The sequence below is a fragment of the Manihot esculenta genome, chromosome 6 (assembly GCF_001659605.2).
Source record: "Manihot esculenta cultivar AM560-2 chromosome 6, M.esculenta_v8, whole genome shotgun sequence".
Classification (NCBI taxonomy): Eukaryota; Viridiplantae; Streptophyta; class Magnoliopsida; order Malpighiales; family Euphorbiaceae; genus Manihot; species Manihot esculenta.
In genome coordinates, this window is record NC_035166.2 from 1092275 (window position 1) to 1109812 (window position 17538).

General features: G+C 26.5%; 2 protein-coding genes across 2 annotated transcripts; both read right to left on the reverse strand.

Moving 5' to 3' along the window:
• Nucleotides 1–325: 325 nt before the first annotated feature.
• On the reverse strand, nucleotides 326–2025 carry LOC110617190 (alkane hydroxylase MAH1). Its single transcript, XM_021759823.2, has one exon. The coding sequence runs from the start codon at nucleotides 1984–1986 to the stop codon at nucleotides 433–435; it is 1554 nt and encodes a 517-aa protein (XP_021615515.1). The 5' UTR covers nucleotides 1987–2025; the 3' UTR covers nucleotides 326–432.
• Nucleotides 2026–8687: 6662 nt separating this feature from the next.
• On the reverse strand, nucleotides 8688–10280 carry LOC110617314 (alkane hydroxylase MAH1). The gene has a single exon (XM_021760034.1). It carries the CDS (start codon nucleotides 10278–10280, stop codon nucleotides 8688–8690), a length of 1593 nt encoding a protein of 530 aa, XP_021615726.1.
• Nucleotides 10281–17538: the final 7258 nt, after the last annotated feature.

Below are 17538 nucleotides of genomic sequence, written 5' to 3' on the forward strand. Positions count from 1 at the left end.
GACGGAGAGCTGAGACTTGCTGTGTCTAGGTGTTCTTTTCCATCAGTGGAACTTAATTTCATCTGATCAGACTCTTGTCACGTGACTCTATCTTCATGTGCCAGCTCATGATTTATTTTGAGTGATTATTGTGTTATATCAGTAAGGCTCCTTCAACCACTTTGTGTTTATAGATTGTTATCTTTAGTAAGGACATTCTGGTTCACTTTCAGTCTAAAGGACTTTATTAGTCTTTCCGATTTTTGTAGCTCTTCTATTTTATACCATTTCTTGGTGATAGGGCAAAAGGAAACAAAAATAAAGAAAACATTTTATAGAATTGCTATATAGGGAGAAGCACATTAATTAAGCAACTACCACACTGCTTTTTATTGGGAGAACAATTCTTTTCAAAGTAGATAACATTGCATAAAATTAAGATTTGCTTTGACTTTAAGCCGCAAATCTTTTAAAAACATTAACCTTCAAACCTTTTTTCATATAAAGTACAACAGAAACATTTGGACTGACAGGATGGTTTTCGACTACTTTAAGAGAGTAATTCCATATTACAGAAGCAGCAATGATTTTTGTTTGTATAAAGGATAATTCCTTGCCTAAACAACTCCTTGGTCCTGCATTGAATGCTATGAACTTGTAAGATGGCACATGTTTGATTCCTCCTCCTTCTGAAATCCATCTCTCTGGTTTAAATTCTAAGCAATCTTTGCCCCATATTTCTTCCATCCTGCCCATCGAGTAGAAGGAGAACAAAATTCTCATATTTCTAGGCACACTATGCCCGCTAGGAAAAATGTCTTTTTCTATTGACACTTTATGCTCAAAAGGTATTGGTGGATACAGCCTCAAAACCTCACAAATAACTGCATGGAGGTAAACTAGTTTCCTTACTTCTTCAATACTGAAAGCCCTCCATTTTTCACCAGTTTTTTCTCCTATATTTGATTTGATCTCTTCCAAAATCTTTTTCTCTACAGATGCGTGTGTTCCAACAAGCCAAAATAGCCAAACAAGACTAGCACCTACGGTGTCTCTCCCAGCTACCAATAGGCTAGTTGCCATGTCTCTTAGAAACTTATTTGATTTAATGTGAATGCCCCCTCTTGCTGCTGCTTCTGCAAATTCATCACCTTCTACTAAAAAATATGTTAACAAGTCAAAATCTTCTCCTTCCATTTGAGCTCTGCAGCTTTGGCCTGACTGTTCTCGCTTTCTTGTAATACATTGCTCCAGAAAATCATCAAAGATCTTCCAAGCTTTCTTTAACTTGTGCTCTTTCCCAATCTGAAGCCATTTTTGCAACTTCCATATGCTGTTGGGCACTGCATGCCGATAAATGATAGCTTCTTCCATATCATCAAAAGCTTTCTGATAAGGAATTTGAGGGAATTCAATAGAAAGAGAATTTGAGTCGAAGCCTAAAACCAACTGGCAGATATTGTCAAACGTGAATCGCTGAAACAAATCTTGTATATCTACTTGTGAGACATTTTCCAAAATTGGAAATAGTCCATGTAAGATCTTTTGCTTCAAAGTAACTTCTACAGCCAACTCAAACTTCTTGTTCTTGATTAATAAAGAGTGAAATATTTGCCTCTGAATCCTCCAGCTATCAGAATCAGAATTGAAAATCCCTTCTCCCAGAGGTTCGAAAATTTGCTTGAACTCAGGACCTTTGTGATAGTTGGAAAAGTTTTTGCTTAGAATGTAATGGACATTTATGGGATCGCTAACAATTATGAAATTCATGCCACTGAACCAAGGTCCTTCGAAAGAAAATGTGCCTCCACTTCGTTGAAGAATATAAGTGGCATAATCATGGATGCGATAGAAGTTGCAAAGAAGCGATGGAATCATCCCGAAAACAGGCCAGTCAATGATTATAGAGCTTCTTCTTCTATTCCACCACCAAAGCCATAGAAAAATAAGAAAAACAATGGAGGGAAATGTTGCTACTTTCTCTATAGTCCCAAATATGGTGGCCATTGAATCTATGTTGAGTAGCTTTTGCTTTCTGGATGAGCAACTCTGCGAAGTTCTTTAAGGCAACAGATATTTATAGATAAAATTATATTTTCTTCTCTTTTTTTTTTTTTTTTTTTTCTAATAAAATGATATTTCCTTTTCTTCATATTCTTTTTACCTTTTTTTATAAATGATACCTTTGATGAAAATTAATCATATTATTAGAAAATAAAAAATAATATTTACAAATTATAGAAATTATATTTTATTATTAAAACTAATATTCTAATATAATAAAACTTAATAGGCCTTTAATATAAATTTATGGACTTATTTAGTTAGAAAAATTGAAATAAACTTAATTATTTGAACTTTAATGAAAAATATATATAGGGAGGCTAACAAAATATAGTTTTTTCTTATCATTTATTAGGTCAGTGAATCTGGTGTGTAATAATGTTGTGGGGAAGTATTTTATCAGGTTAGGTGAATATGGTTTCCATTAATTGGTCAAGTTGCATGCATTTCAAATAATAAACAAATGAGAACGATGGAAGGAAGCAGAAAGAGACTATTCACTGTTACGTATTTACTCTCTTTTATCACATAATTTTTATTTATTTTATTATTTATATATATTAAAAAATAAATTAAAAGATGTTTTTAAAATTTTTTAAAAATAAAATAAAATAAAATAGATTTATAAATATAAATTTATATATTATTATAATATAAAAATAAAAAAATAACAATAATTTTAAAATAATAAAATAATAAATATAAAAATTAAAAAAAAATTCAGAAAACTCAACACTCTATTTATTATCAATAAATATTAGGGTACCATCTAAGTTAAAAAAATTTAAACAACTCAATGCTCTATTTATTATAAAAACTTGTATTTTCTTAAATAAGATGAGTGTCAACATAAAATTATTATTATTCGTCATAATTTAGTATAACTTTATTACGTTTGTAATTATAAAATTATACACATAGTAATTTCAAACGGTTCATCATAATATTGTCGAATTATCAAAAAATATTATATTTATCTCAATTTTTTATCATATAAAAAGAGAATAATATAAAGATAAAAATATATAATTCTTATACTATTTAAATTTTAAACAGTTCATTTTATTTTTTAATATATTAACTTAAATATTAAAGTGATCGCCATAAATACTTACCGTCTCACATTTTATTTTTTATAAATCTAATCAATTAAAGCATTATTTTATTTTTCAGTCACATTCAAGTAAAATATAATAATTATATATAGCAATTTAATTATAGTTATCTACATATAATGGTTATATACCTAGTACGGTCCTATTGAATAATTTTTTATCTTAATCATTCATTCAAAGTTTCAATATTCGATAAAGTATTAGAAAATAATTTCAAATAACTTTTTTTATTAACGATAGTTTCTGTTTTTCGATTAAATTTTTGAATAGAAAACAATTGTTTTGTATAAGCAAAACTATACTATTTATTTTTTTATAATTAATGAACAAATTATTTGGAGAGACATTTATTTATAATAAAATTAGCTATATCGTTGCAAAATCAATAGATAATACATATTTAAAATTTTTAAAATTAAAATATAATACTCCGTTTATTTTTTTACCTGTCATTTTAAAAATTTCTTTTATGTTTTTAAATAAATGTCATTTTATAATATACAATGCTTTAGTTTGTAACGGTTTTAGTCTAGTTTCAAATTGGATAAAGTTTTGATTTTTAACAGTTTCAATTTTAATTTTTAATTAAGTTTAAATTATAATCAGTCAATTTAATTTAAATGAAAAAAATTTAAAAGTAAAAAATTTAAACAAAATTTTTAAAAATAAATATAAATCTTAAATATTATTAAATATATATTTTTTATTAAATAATTAAATTATACAAAATATATCCATTTATATGATAAAAATAAAATAATATTAAGTATAATATAAAAATAAAATAATATTACATTTAAATATTTACAAGTTAAAAATAAACTTAAATTTACTTATTGAATAATTTAATTTATTATACATTATTTTAAGTGATATAATTTTATAAAATGATTTATTTTAAAAATAAAAAATTAAACTGAAATCAAATGGACTATTGATTTAAATCGTTCAATTTCAATTTTGATTTACAGAAGAAAGACTGGAATTGCCACCGACACTTTTAATCTAAAATTTCAGTTTGATTCAAAAATTAAAACCAATTGACCAGCTCAATCCCAAATTTAACTAATCTTATTATGATCCAGTTCACTGTCCAAACCACAAGCACACCGTGGCTATGTCTACACTCAACTATACTCTCACCTTCTCTTTGGCCTAAAAAATGAGTAAAATTAATTTAATTATTTTAAAATTATAATTTAGTTTTTTATTTTTTTATTTAATTTCTAATTTAAAAAATTTTAAAAATTTTAATTCAGATTTTAATTAAAAAACATTAAAAAAATAAAATGAATCGGTTAATAATAATAATATATTATTTTTAATGATATAAAAAAATAAGATTATAATAAAATTTAAAATTTTTTAATTAAATTTTAAAATATTAAAAATAAAATATAAAAAATTTATTAAAAAAATCAATTTGAAATTAAATCAAACTGATACAATTAAAATCAAATTAAATCAAATTAATATAATTAAAATTAATTTAATTTGATTTTTATAAATACTAAAATTTCAATCATATATAAATATAAAATAAATTAAAATAAATTGGGTTTTTGCAGAATAAAAAAAAAACTCGAGCAGGTTAAATGAGAAATTAAGTTCCAAACAAGGAGGAACTTACATATTTAATAAATTTATTATAAAAATAAAATTTTAATTTCAAAACAAAAATAAAAATTAGTTCAGATATTTTTATCTTCTGTTGGTCGGATGGCTATTGGAGACACTAGACGACATGCAGATATGGCATTTGATTTTGTTTTTGATTTATTTTGTATTCATGTAAAACTCAATTTTAAATAGATCAAGCAATCATAAAATTAGATGAAAAAAACTTTTTTAATATTATTCTGACATAAAAATTTTATTTCTTGATGCTAAGCTAATTTAGGTTAAAAATAAATGGTTTGTTTATTTTATTTTTTTAAATATAAAATGTAGTTTTATGCATTAGAAAATGTAGGAAAAAAATATTTATAATGATCTACGAGATTTAAAGTAAGTTATAAGTTGTTATTATAAAATAGAACCACCTGATAAAAATTTAATAAATAAGAAATATGGTCTCATATGAGGAATAGAAAACTCGAACATCTTGACACCTGATTCATCACCCAAACCTGCCTGCTCTTGAAAAGATCGAGTCTCGGTATAAAATTACCGTTATCAGGCATCATTCGGCATATTCCAGTAATCGCGAAGTCACTAACCTATTAATTGGCGATATCCCTTATCAAGCTAATGATCACATCATTATTGAATTATAAAAGAATATTATATTTATCTACATCTTCTTACTATATAAAATGAGAAGAATCATAGAAGTAAATACAGAAGTAAAGGTAAATTATTCTTTTACACAACTACTCTCAAAATTCAACATTCGTCATATTCTCTAATCTACTGAATTGAGCGTTGGAGTGGCTGTCGTGAGCATCCACCACTTCACGTTCTGTTTCTTGCAGATTTAGCCAATCACAACATAACTTTATTTTCTAACGGCATCATTTGATTCCATTGCCAGAAAATCCATTGAATCCTCCCTATTCATTTGGATTAAAATTAATCTCTTATTCCTTTTCACTGAAGAAAAAAATCTCTCTCCCTTTTCTCTCGAAATGGTTGATAGTTCCCGAGCTGTTGCTAAGGTTGCTAACAATGAGGGCATCATCATCTTTTTCGTCCTTGGCAATAGGTAAAACACGCCCTTAATAGTCAATAAAGCATATCTCAATAACTTAACCGACGAGTAAATGCTCCAATACATCCAGAAATTATAGACTACTCTCGAGCAGTACAAGACTCAAGGGGAAGGCGTTAGTCATGGCTTCCAAGAAAAAGAAAGAAGCCCCCGTCGACACCCTAAGGACTCGTACAGAGGCGACTAAGAGACGGTCCAAAGAAAAGGCCAAAGTCAAAGAAGGTGAAGCAAAAAATACTCTGAAAGGTGTGGACTGGAAGCTAGTACGGCCTGTTCAAAAATAACAAAATGAAGAAAAGGAGAACTCGTACCAAAAATTCTAACTAATCACAGTGCAGTTCCATTCCAAACACGTCATCCATCTGATCTCAGAAATATCAATAATCAATTACAAAAAATTTTCTTCTGATATATATTTATTTTATATATTTTATTTTTTTATTATTTATTTAAATTAAATTTCCTGAATTAAATTTTTATATCCACTGGAATGAAGGCTTATTACTGTTAATTTTATTGATTTCTAATACAAATAAATCAAATTGAAAAACTGAACTCTTAGAAAACAATTAATTCAACCAAACTATATGAGATGAAAAACTGAATTGATGAAGCTAAATCAATCCAATTCTAGTTGATTTTCAGTTTAAACAAAAAATGCTTTCCTCTAACTACAATTCCAAAAGAAAAAAAAAAAGACTTATAACTGCTATAAAGTGTAAAGGGCCCATTAATCTCACGCAATAGGCCTTGTAGTTTCTATCTGTGATTTTGAATTGGGGGTGATCCATAAATTAGTCTATCTTGCTCTTTATATGTAGAGTAATTTAAACCGATGGTTAGCGTGAGCAGTATTTAATTTAAGTCGAAAAAATCGATTGAATTAAATTAATTTAAAAATTATTTGTTTTTTTTATTCATTTCAGTTCGAATCAGTTTGATTTTTAATTTTAGAAATTTCGGTTATTTTGATTCGGTTTATTTTTTATTAAAAAAAATCGAAAAAATCGAACTGAATCGATTAGTGATAATAATATATTTTTTCAATAATATAAAGAAATTAAATCATATTAAAATTAAAATATTTTAATTAAATTTTAAAATACTAAAACGTAAAGTGTAAAAACTAAAAAATTTATTATAAATTGAAACTGATTAAACTGAATCGAATCGAACCGAATCAGACTGGTCAGTTCGATTCAGTTTCTAACCAAAATCGATTCAATTCAATTTTCATAAATACTAAAATTTCAATTTTCGATTTATTTAGTTTGGTTTGATTTTAAACCGAACCAACCGAATGCTCACCCTACCGACAATCTGTCAATTTAGGTATTATAATAATAAAATATATAAATTTTATTTTTTAATATAAAATAACTTCTAACTTCTATTTAAATAATATAAAACTTCATTTTACTAATATGTCACGTATTAATATATAATGATCTATTCTATTTTCTCTCCATATTTCTTTATTTTTTTTTATCGTTTTGTAACGTGTAACTGTTATTTTTCTACAGCACTTTGTGTTGTTATCATGTAAGAACTGTACATACGGACGTATAGTCCTTCTCTTTATTATCAAGCGGCTATTAAATTTCTTTTGGCATCTACCTTAACATGATCTCAAATGTGTGAAATCTGCTATTTCGTGAACTTAGTTGATTGATCAAACTGAATTTTTTTTCCTATTGAACTCAGGTCCTCTTTAGTCAGGTTCGTTAATATGAGTCTTGGACTGACGTTTTAAAAATGAACCAATGCTTTAAACTATCGTGGGGTCGAGTCTGACCTTTCTGTCGTAGGCTTAACCACAACTTTAGTGTTCAAGATCCACAGATTATACATACAGACAACATTATATTAGCGTCAGTCTTGTGAAATTATTGTGGTAATAATTTAAAATTATAAAAAAATTATTTTTATACTCTATATATAATATGATAATATAATAAAATTTATAATTTTATATTTAATAAAATTATAATTTTAATCACGCTTTTAATACGAAAAAATAAATACATTACTATTTTAATATATTGAGCATCAAAAGGAGATGCATAGTTTTTATCCGTTATTATTGATTTATAACTATAGTTAAAATATATAAGACGATAATTTACTATAGTTGTTTTAGGTTTATTTTTTTAGTATATATATATATATATTCTAATATTTAATTAATTTTTTTTATATTTTAAATAAAAAGTAAACAAATTATTTTATTAATTTTTAATTTGCAATCATGATATTAATGAAAACCAAATTCCAAAAAGAAAAATGATAAAATTTAAAGAAATATGTTAATACTTCATGAAAAATTATAAAGTTGTAAAAAGTTTCAACTTCTTATTTATAATTTGTCTTGTGCAAATCAAATTACTTTTCAGAAAATTATTTTATTCACTCATAATTCAGGAAATTATTTTATTACTTTATTACAATATCGGTGTAGATCGATGATATGATAATAATAATAAATAAATATTCAGAGATTCGTACCTTAAAAGCAATATTTATATTCTAAGTTTCTTGTTAAATACATAGGAAATGTAGAAGTAGCAAAATCAAAGAATAGAGTGGATTTGTCTCAGTATATTTTCAAACTCTAATCGATACAGTGTTTTCAAATTAGATTATTGAATTTTTTTTATTAAATCAATAATATTTAAAAAAAGTGTAACTTCATTCAGATTAATTATCAAAGTACAACTACGAGCAAAAAAAGAAACAGAAAAAAACTAGGACAATACACTTAGACTTTTAGATTTGCTCAATCATATATAAATGATTTTCCATGAGATGGACTAACCTCTTCAAGTAGCAAATCTTTTAAGAACTCTAACCTTCAAACCATCTTTCATATAAAGTACTATAGAAACTTTTGGACTAACAGGATAGTTTTCAACCACTTGAAGAGAATAATTCCATATTACAGAAGCAACAATAATTTTCATCTGTAGAAAGGCCAATTCCTTACCTATACAACTCCTGGGTCCTGCATTGAATGCTATGAACTTGTAAGAGGGCACGTGTTTGATTCTTCCTCCTCCTGAAATCCACCTCTCTGGTTTGAATTCTAAGCAATCTTTGCCCCATATTTCTTCCATCCTGCCCATTGAGTAGAAAGAAAGGAGAATCTTCATATTTCTAGGCACACTATGCCCACTAGGAAAAACATCGTCTTCAATTGACATTTTATGGTCAAAAGGTATAGGTGGATACAACCTCAACACCTCAGATATAACTGCATGGAGATAAACTAGTTTCCTTACCTCTTCAATACTGAAAACCCTCCATTTTTCATCTATTTTTTCTCCTAAGTTTGATTTGATCTCTTCCAAAATCTTTTTCTCTATAAGTGGATGTGTTCCAACAAGCCAGAAGAACCAAACAAGAGCAGCACCCATGGTGTCTCTCCCAGCTACCATGAGATTAAATGCCATGTCTCTTAGAAACTTATTTGATTTTGTCTGGATAACACTTCCTGCTGCATCTTCAACAAAATAATTATATTCAGTAAGAAAGTATGTTAACAAGTTGAAACCCTCTCCTTCTATTTGATCTCTGCAACTTTGGCTTAATTGCTCTCGCTTTCTTGTAATGCGTTGCTCCAAAAAATCATCAAAATTCTTCCAAGCTTTCTTTAACTTCTTCTCTTTCCCAATTTGAAGCCATTTTTGCAACTTCCATATGCTTCCAGGCACTGCATGCCGATAAATGACAGCCTCTTCTACGTCATCAAAAGCTTTCTGATAAGGAACTTCAGGGAATTCAATAGAAAGAGAATTTGGGTCAAACCCTAAAACCAACTGGCAGATATTATCAAACGTGAATCGTTGGAAAACATCTTGTATATCTACTAGTGAGACATTTTCCAGAAGTGGAAATAGGCCTTGTAAGATCTTTTGCTTCAAAGTAACCTCTGCAGCCAACTCAAACTTCTTGTTCTTGTGCAATAAAGAGTGAAATATTCTCCTCTGAAAACTCCAATTATTAGAATCAGCATTGAAAATTCCATCTCCCAGAGGTTCAAAAATCTGCTTGAACTCAGGACCTTTGTGATAGTTGGAGAAATTCTTAGTTAGAATGTAATGGACATTCATGGGATCACCAACTAACAAAAACTCCATACCACTAAACCAAGGTCCTTTGAAAAAAAATGTTCCTCTACTTTTTTGAAGAACATAAGTGGCTAAATCATGAACATGAGAGAAGTGGCAAATAAGCGTTGGAATCATCCCAAAAACAGGCCAGTTGATGAATATAGAGCTTCTTCCTCTATTTCCCGGCCAATTGATGACTGTATATCTTCTTCTTCTACTCCACCACCAAAGCCATAGAACAAGAAGAAAAGCAATGGAGAGAAAAGCTACTACTCTCTCTGCTGTCCAAACTTCGATTGGCATTGAATCTATGTTGAGTACCTTTTGGATAAGTAACTCTGTGATAGTCTTTAAGGCTACAATTATTTATAGATAAAATGTTTCTAGCACTAATATTTTATTTAATAACTCAATTTGTATCAAATAATTTTAATATATTATTTTTCATTTATAATAATTAAAAGTCTAATACTTTCAAATCAAATTTCAAAATAAATAATTATTAAAACTTTACGAACGATAATTTTTAGATGTTGTAACAATTCAGTTAAAATTACATAAATAATTTTTAGATTTAATTTATTTTAAAATAATTAATTTAAATTATTTAATAATTTTTGAATTAAAATATATATACTTTTACCGATTTTATACCTACACGATACCTGACGCGATAGAAATAATGAGCGATTGTGAGAAATAATGAAAGTAAAGGAGAGAAGATTATCTATGACAAATTAAGAGATGTTTTATTCAAGTGTACTAACATTAAAAGTTATTTTAGTGTAACTTCATATGATATATGTATGATCAAGACATGATTTTATTAATAAGGTATGATGTATGATCAAGATAGGACTTTATTACATGTGGAAATCAATTAATTGAAATAGAAAGGATTAAAAATTAATTGATTGAATTAAAATAGCTGAAAGAAAAGTTGTAAATAATTATGATAATTGAAAGGAGGATTTCGTGCATTATATAACTTCTGTATGTTAATAATTTTTTACATATATTACAAGAGAATTTACTTGGATATCAAGTATAAAAAGTTACAATTCATGAAATTAAATTATTGAAAATTATTATTTAGTTATTTTAATATTGAAAAAGTAATCGATTAATTTTGTAAATATAAAAAATATATTAAAATATTTCTAAAATTTTCAAACATCGACTCAAATTTAATATCAAGTCTTTCAAAAATGTTAAATTCTATATTTATTTAAAATAAGGTAATGGGTTTTCATACTTTTTTTGATAGTGTCATGATAATTTTTTTATTTTTTATTTTTTTATAGGGAAAATTATTTTTTAGTCTCTGAGGTTTAACGTAATTAACACTTATGTCCCTCTATTTTGGTAACCCAACACTTAAGTCCCTCACTTTCTCTTCCGTCCAAATTTGTAGTCCTTCCGTCCATTTAAACCGTTTGGTCAAAGAGTCAAAAGTGAGATGTGATGATTTTTTCCAAAAATACCCTTTTCTCAATGTGAAATTCCAGAAGAAGAAGAAGAAGAAGAAGAAAGAAGAAGAAGAAGAAGAAGAAGAAGAAAAAGTTGCTGGGTAGAAAGAAGAAGAAGAAGAAGAAGAAGAAGAAGAAGAAGAAGAAGAAGAAGAGGAGAAAAAGTTGCTGGGTAGGAAGAAGAAGAAGAAGAAGAAGAAAAAGAAGAAAGAAGAAGAAGAAGAAGAAGAAGAAGAAGAAGAAGAAAGAAGAAAAAGAAGAAGAAAAAGTTGCTGGGTAGGAAGAAGAAGAAGAAGAGGGTTAATTTTGTCAATTCACGTATCCCAAACGGCTATTTTAGACGAAAAGACTACGAATTTGGATGGAAGAGAAAGTGAGGGACTTAAGTGTTGGGTCGCCAAAATAGAGAGACAGAAGTATTAATTACGTTAAATCTCAGGGACTACAAAGTAATTTTCCCTTTTTTATATTAAGCATCACTGTCATCAATTTATTAAAATAGGAGATCACATATCTCTTTCAGACTTTATCTTATTGAATCAGTGATCATGGCATCCTTTTTCAACTTGAAATTTAGGTGCTTTATCAAATTCTCATCTACATTTTGGTAATCTTGGATGTTTAACAAGATATATTCCCAATCATCATCAACTTGCTTACTTACTCTTCATAGAATTTAGAGTTTCACAAATTTTTCTGTAAAAAAATTATCTTCTCGACACCAGAGTAACTCTTAATCTTCTAACTTCAACCAGTATATAATTTCAGCAAAACAAAATTTATTATATATTTTTTTCAATTTCTTTTACTATTATATTTTAAAATTTAAATAGTGATATATTAATTGTAAATATAAAATTATTATTTTTGCACTATTCCCTAATTATATTTAAGGACAACAACGGCGATAAATTTTTATTTATCCCGAAACAGATGTAAAATAAATAAATAATTTTTTAAAATTAAATTTTTTAATTTTTCTATATTATTTTTGATGTAGTGATTTATAATTGTAATTTAAATATATACTATCATAATTTATAATTATTATTTTAAATTCATTTTTATAATATTGTTTTCTCTTCTCACTCAATTATTATAGTTGTACTATTAATTCTTTTAGTATATTATTTTATTACAACTAACTATTATTTTCGTCTCATAATTTTTATTTTTTTATTTTTATTATTCTAGAATTATTATTTATTTTTTTAAAATTATAATAATATATAATTAATTATTATAATTTTATTTAATTTTGTGTTATTTCTAAGAAACCTATCAAAACAGTTATTAATATTTAATAAAATTTAATGTATTTAAAGGAATATAATTAAAAATTTATAAAAAAAATTATATTTTTAAATACATATAAAAAAATAAAATAAAAAAAATTATGAAACGGAAAATTTTTTTTAAAGTCTTTTAATATATTACTTTTTTTATTCCATAATTTTTATTATTTTTTATTATTTCAAAATTATTATTTATTTTTCTTTTTTAAATTATAATAATATATAAATTAATTATTATAATCTTATTTAATTTTATTTTATTCTTAAGAAATTTTTTAAAATATTTTTAATATATATTTAAGATGAATATAATTAAAAAGTTAATAAAAAAAATTGTATATTTTAATAATATGTGTAAAAAGGTAAAGTGTAGAAAAATTATAATACGAGTGAAAGTTAAAAAGAAGAAATTATTTATTATTTTGTGAGAAGTTGAGAAAGCTGAGTTATTTCAGTTGCATGTGTGTCAATGTCTTCTATTCAAAATTCACATATGACAACGGCTCAAGTAACTTGACATATATAGAAGATAGAGATGTGTCATTTTTAATACTCTTTCTTGTAAATTTGATACTCTTTCTTGTATAGGAGCATCACTAGCCAATGGCGGGGTCATGAGCTTTCTTTTGGTAGGGCACAGGCTGCGTCGCTGCTGCACCACCGGCTGCGCCGCTGCGGCACCTTCATCCCCCTTCAAAATATTTTTCGATCGCCGGTACGGCACGTGCCCCCTTGCCGTACCTTCCCTCCGCCCCTGTCACTAGCTATGTATTGCTTTCAAACTTTATCTTATCAATTCAGTCATCATATACATGCTATCATTTTTTAACCTATTCTTTTGGTGCTTTGTCAAATTATTATCTAGATTTGTAATCTTCAAGTTTAACAAGATATTATCCCAATTATCATCAACTTGCTTATTTAGTCTTGATAGAGTTTACATCTTTAACAAGCTGTTTCTTAGAAAAATTATCTTTTTCAATAATAGAGAAACTCTTAATTCTTTTCTTTCGCATTTTTAAATCTCTATCAATAACGTATATTTAATCTTCGTTCAATAAAATCTATTTTAAGTTTCTCCTTTTTTGCAAATAATTAATATTTACTCTTGTTTTGTAGATATATATATATACACACCTTTTTTTTAATAAAGGCATTTTGGTTCATTTTCTATTTAAAAGGCCTGATTATTTTTTCAGATTTTTATAGTTATTAAATGTTTCTCGCATATTAGTGGGCTTTTATACCATTTTGATGATACACATATTCAACATATATTTTAATTAAAGGGACTTGATCAAAAACTTGCTCAAGTCTCTGGGCAAGCTTACAAACAGCAGCAAAAACATATCTAATATGGAAAAATCAGAATTTTCCCATTTAAAGTATGCAAATCAGCTCAGATCTCATAGGATCCTTCTCCAAAAGATTAGAAAATATCAACCCTCTCTAAGAAACAAATAAAAAGGATTATTTCGCTAATGATACTCAAATCAAACTTTTTATGAACAAATTTCAAGAAAATTTATCTAGGGTTTTGCCATTTAAGGATAGTAGGCCCAGTCACCTCGTAGCCCTGCCCGCATGCGCGCCTGAGGGAATTAAATAGCCGCCTGACATGGAGAGGACGTCTGACGCCATTTGTACGTATAGGCCTGTTCGACAAAGACATGCGGTACTATAACAGAGAAGTCGTTAGATATCTATAGTAAAAAAAGGAAAAAAGAAAAAGAGGGAGAGGACATCCTCCACCGGAGACAAGCTTACACAACCACTATAAACCCGATTCTCTGGATCTCAGAACATCAATTATAATTATTATTATTACTACCTTCATCTCATAATTTTTTATTATTTTATTTTTTATACATATTAAAAAATATAATTTTTTTTATTAACTTTTCAATTACATCCATCATAAATATATTAAAATTTATTAAATACTAAAAGATGTTTGAAAAATTTCTTAAAAAATATAATAAAATGTGTTTAAAGTTTTAAAAAATCTACTAATTTATCATTTTATTAGTTTTATACATTAAGCATTTTGTTATTTAGTTTCTATGGTATGGAAAATTTTATTAGCTGGTCCCTCTATTTTATAAAAATGTCTACTGGTTAATCATTTCATATTAAAGACATTTTAGATTTTTTGTACAATATTTAATTGCTAAAATCAATGGTTTAATTAATTTTTTTTTTAATTTTTTCAAAATTAAAAAATTAACTAATGAGTTTCCAACTATAGAGACTAAATAGTAATTTTCTCTTAAAATTATAAATGTATATTAGAAATGGCGGCTACAATGAGTTAATTTGTGTATGTATACATCTAGATAATCTTTTATTACCAGGGTGAAGAAGCAATTACATTGGCCTTATTTAGTTGGGGTAACTTATTAAGGAACTTGAAGTTTTCATAAAATACTAAAATTTTATTTGGTTGATTGTCAACATTTTCTTGACTTCCTAAAAAGTAGATATGTATAAGTAAAAGCCAATTATCTATTCAATCACTATTTGATTGATCCAGAAATTCTCATGGATTTGTATACAAAAGACCTTTCACGCTTTCAACAACTACTAATTAGATTCTCTGTCTCGCAATAAACGTTACATAAGCCGTGGAAGGACTATTATATCAAGATTTACTGATTCTCTTTTATCATTATAAGCTTTCTTCGGCTTTCTTTTCTTGATGCCGAGGAAGTAAGTGACACACTTAAGTTGCTTTTTAGAAAGTTCTAAGTCCACTTTCCGAAAAGTTCACGTTCATTTTTTGGAAAGTTCACGTTCATTTTTCGAAAAGTGAAAATTCACATTCCAAAAAATAATATTTTCAAATCAAATGAGATTAGGGTTCAAGCTACAAAATTTGTTTTAAAATAATTAATTTAAATTATTTAATAATTTCTGAATCATAATATATATATTTTTACTAATTTTATACCTACACGATACGAGATATGACAGAAATAGTGAGCAATTGTGAGAAATAGTGAAAGTAAAAGAGAGGAAATTACCTATGACAAATTAAGAGATGTTTCATTAAGTGTACTAATAGTAAAAGTTATTTTAGTGTAACTTCATATGATATATGCATGATCCAGACATGATTTTATTAATAAGGTATGATGTATGATCAAGATAGGACTTTATTACAGCTGGAAATCAATTAATTGACATATATTACAAGAGAATTTACTTGGATATTAAGTATAAAAAGCTACAATTCATGAAATTATTATTTAGTTATTTTAATATTGATAAATTAATTGATTAGTCCCGTAAATTTAAAAAATATATTAAAACGTTTTTAAAATTTTAAAAAATAGACTAATTAATTTTTATGTTAGTTTTAACCGTTAAATATTTAATATTTAATTTATGTGTTATATAGAAACTCATTAATTTTTTATTTATTATTTAATTTATTAATTTTTTATTTTATATTCTTTAAGTATAAAACGTATCTCTTTCAGACTTTATCTTATTGAATCAGTCATCGTGTCATCCTTTAACAAGATATAATCCCAATTATCATCAACTTGCTTATTTAGTCTTGATAGAGTTTAGATCTTTAACAAGCTTTTTCTTAGAAAAATTATCTTTCTCAATAATTGAGTAACTCTTAAATCTTTTCTTTTGCCATGTTGATCTTCTACACTCTTCTGTTTTAACTTCTTTAAATCTATATCGATAACGTATATTTAATCTTCGTCTAATAGAATCTATTATAAGTTTTTTTTTTTTGCAAATAATTAATATTTACTCTTGTTTTGTAGGCATATATATATATATACACGTTTTTTTTTAATAAAGGCATTTTGGTTCATTTTCCGTTTAAAAGGCCCGATTATTTTTTCAAATTTTTATAGTTATTATATGTTCCTCAAACATTAGAGAGCTCTCGTACCATTTTGACGATACACATATTTAACATATATTTTAATTAAATATTTAGTCAAATGCGATATAAATATTGTTTATTTTGATAATTTTATACATTTTATACAGAAATGCAAAGTATAATAAAAATGAGGCAAAATTAAAGAAAAAAGAAGTTGATTATGTACAGTGACTGAACAAACTTGATCGAAGACTTACTCAAGTCTCTGGGCAAGCCTACAAACAGCAGCAGAAGCATATCTGATATGGAAAAATCAGGATTTTTCCATTTAAACCATGCAAATCAGCTCAGATTTCACAGGATTCTTCTCCAAAAGATTAAAAAATCTCTCCCAAATAAAAAGGATTATTTCACTAATGATACTCAAATCAAACATTTTATGAAGAAATTTCAAGAGGATTTTTCCAGGTTTTACTATTTAAACACTTTTTTTTACGGCAGTAGTCACATCCTCGTTTTTAGCCGAATTCTTTTCTTCTTTATTTTTGTATTTTCTTATAGCAATGTGTATCTAATTTCTTCGTTTTAGTTGAAAATAGGTTAAAATTTCACTTTTTTCATTGATTGTGAGATCTAAACTTTATTATTCATCTTTATTCTTTTAATATTTACGCAATTTAAGTTCTTATTGTTACTGTTACCTATTGTTGATTGATTAATAGAGCTCGTTGTTCATATTTTCAAGGTAATATATTGTTAGATTGAATGTTTTAGTCCGTAATTACTTGAGTTATTCAACAATAGGTATAATTAGTGTAACTCACTAAGAAATTGCATGATCTATCTTAAATTCACCACGCAATTTAGTTTGTTGTTTAGAATTGAGTCTCTCTAATTCTTAAGGCGGTTCATAAATTAAATCCAAAAGACATCTTTTGGGTTGTTTG

Excerpts from the sequence above, each read along its gene's own strand:
- LOC110617314 (XM_021760034.1), bottom strand. The coding sequence starts at position 10,280 with ATGCCAATCGAAGTTTGGACAGCAGAGAGAGTAGTAGCTTTTCTCTCC.
- LOC110617190 (XM_021759823.2), bottom strand. The coding sequence starts at position 1,986 with ATGGCCACCATATTTGGGACTATAGAGAAAGTAGCAACATTTCCCTCC.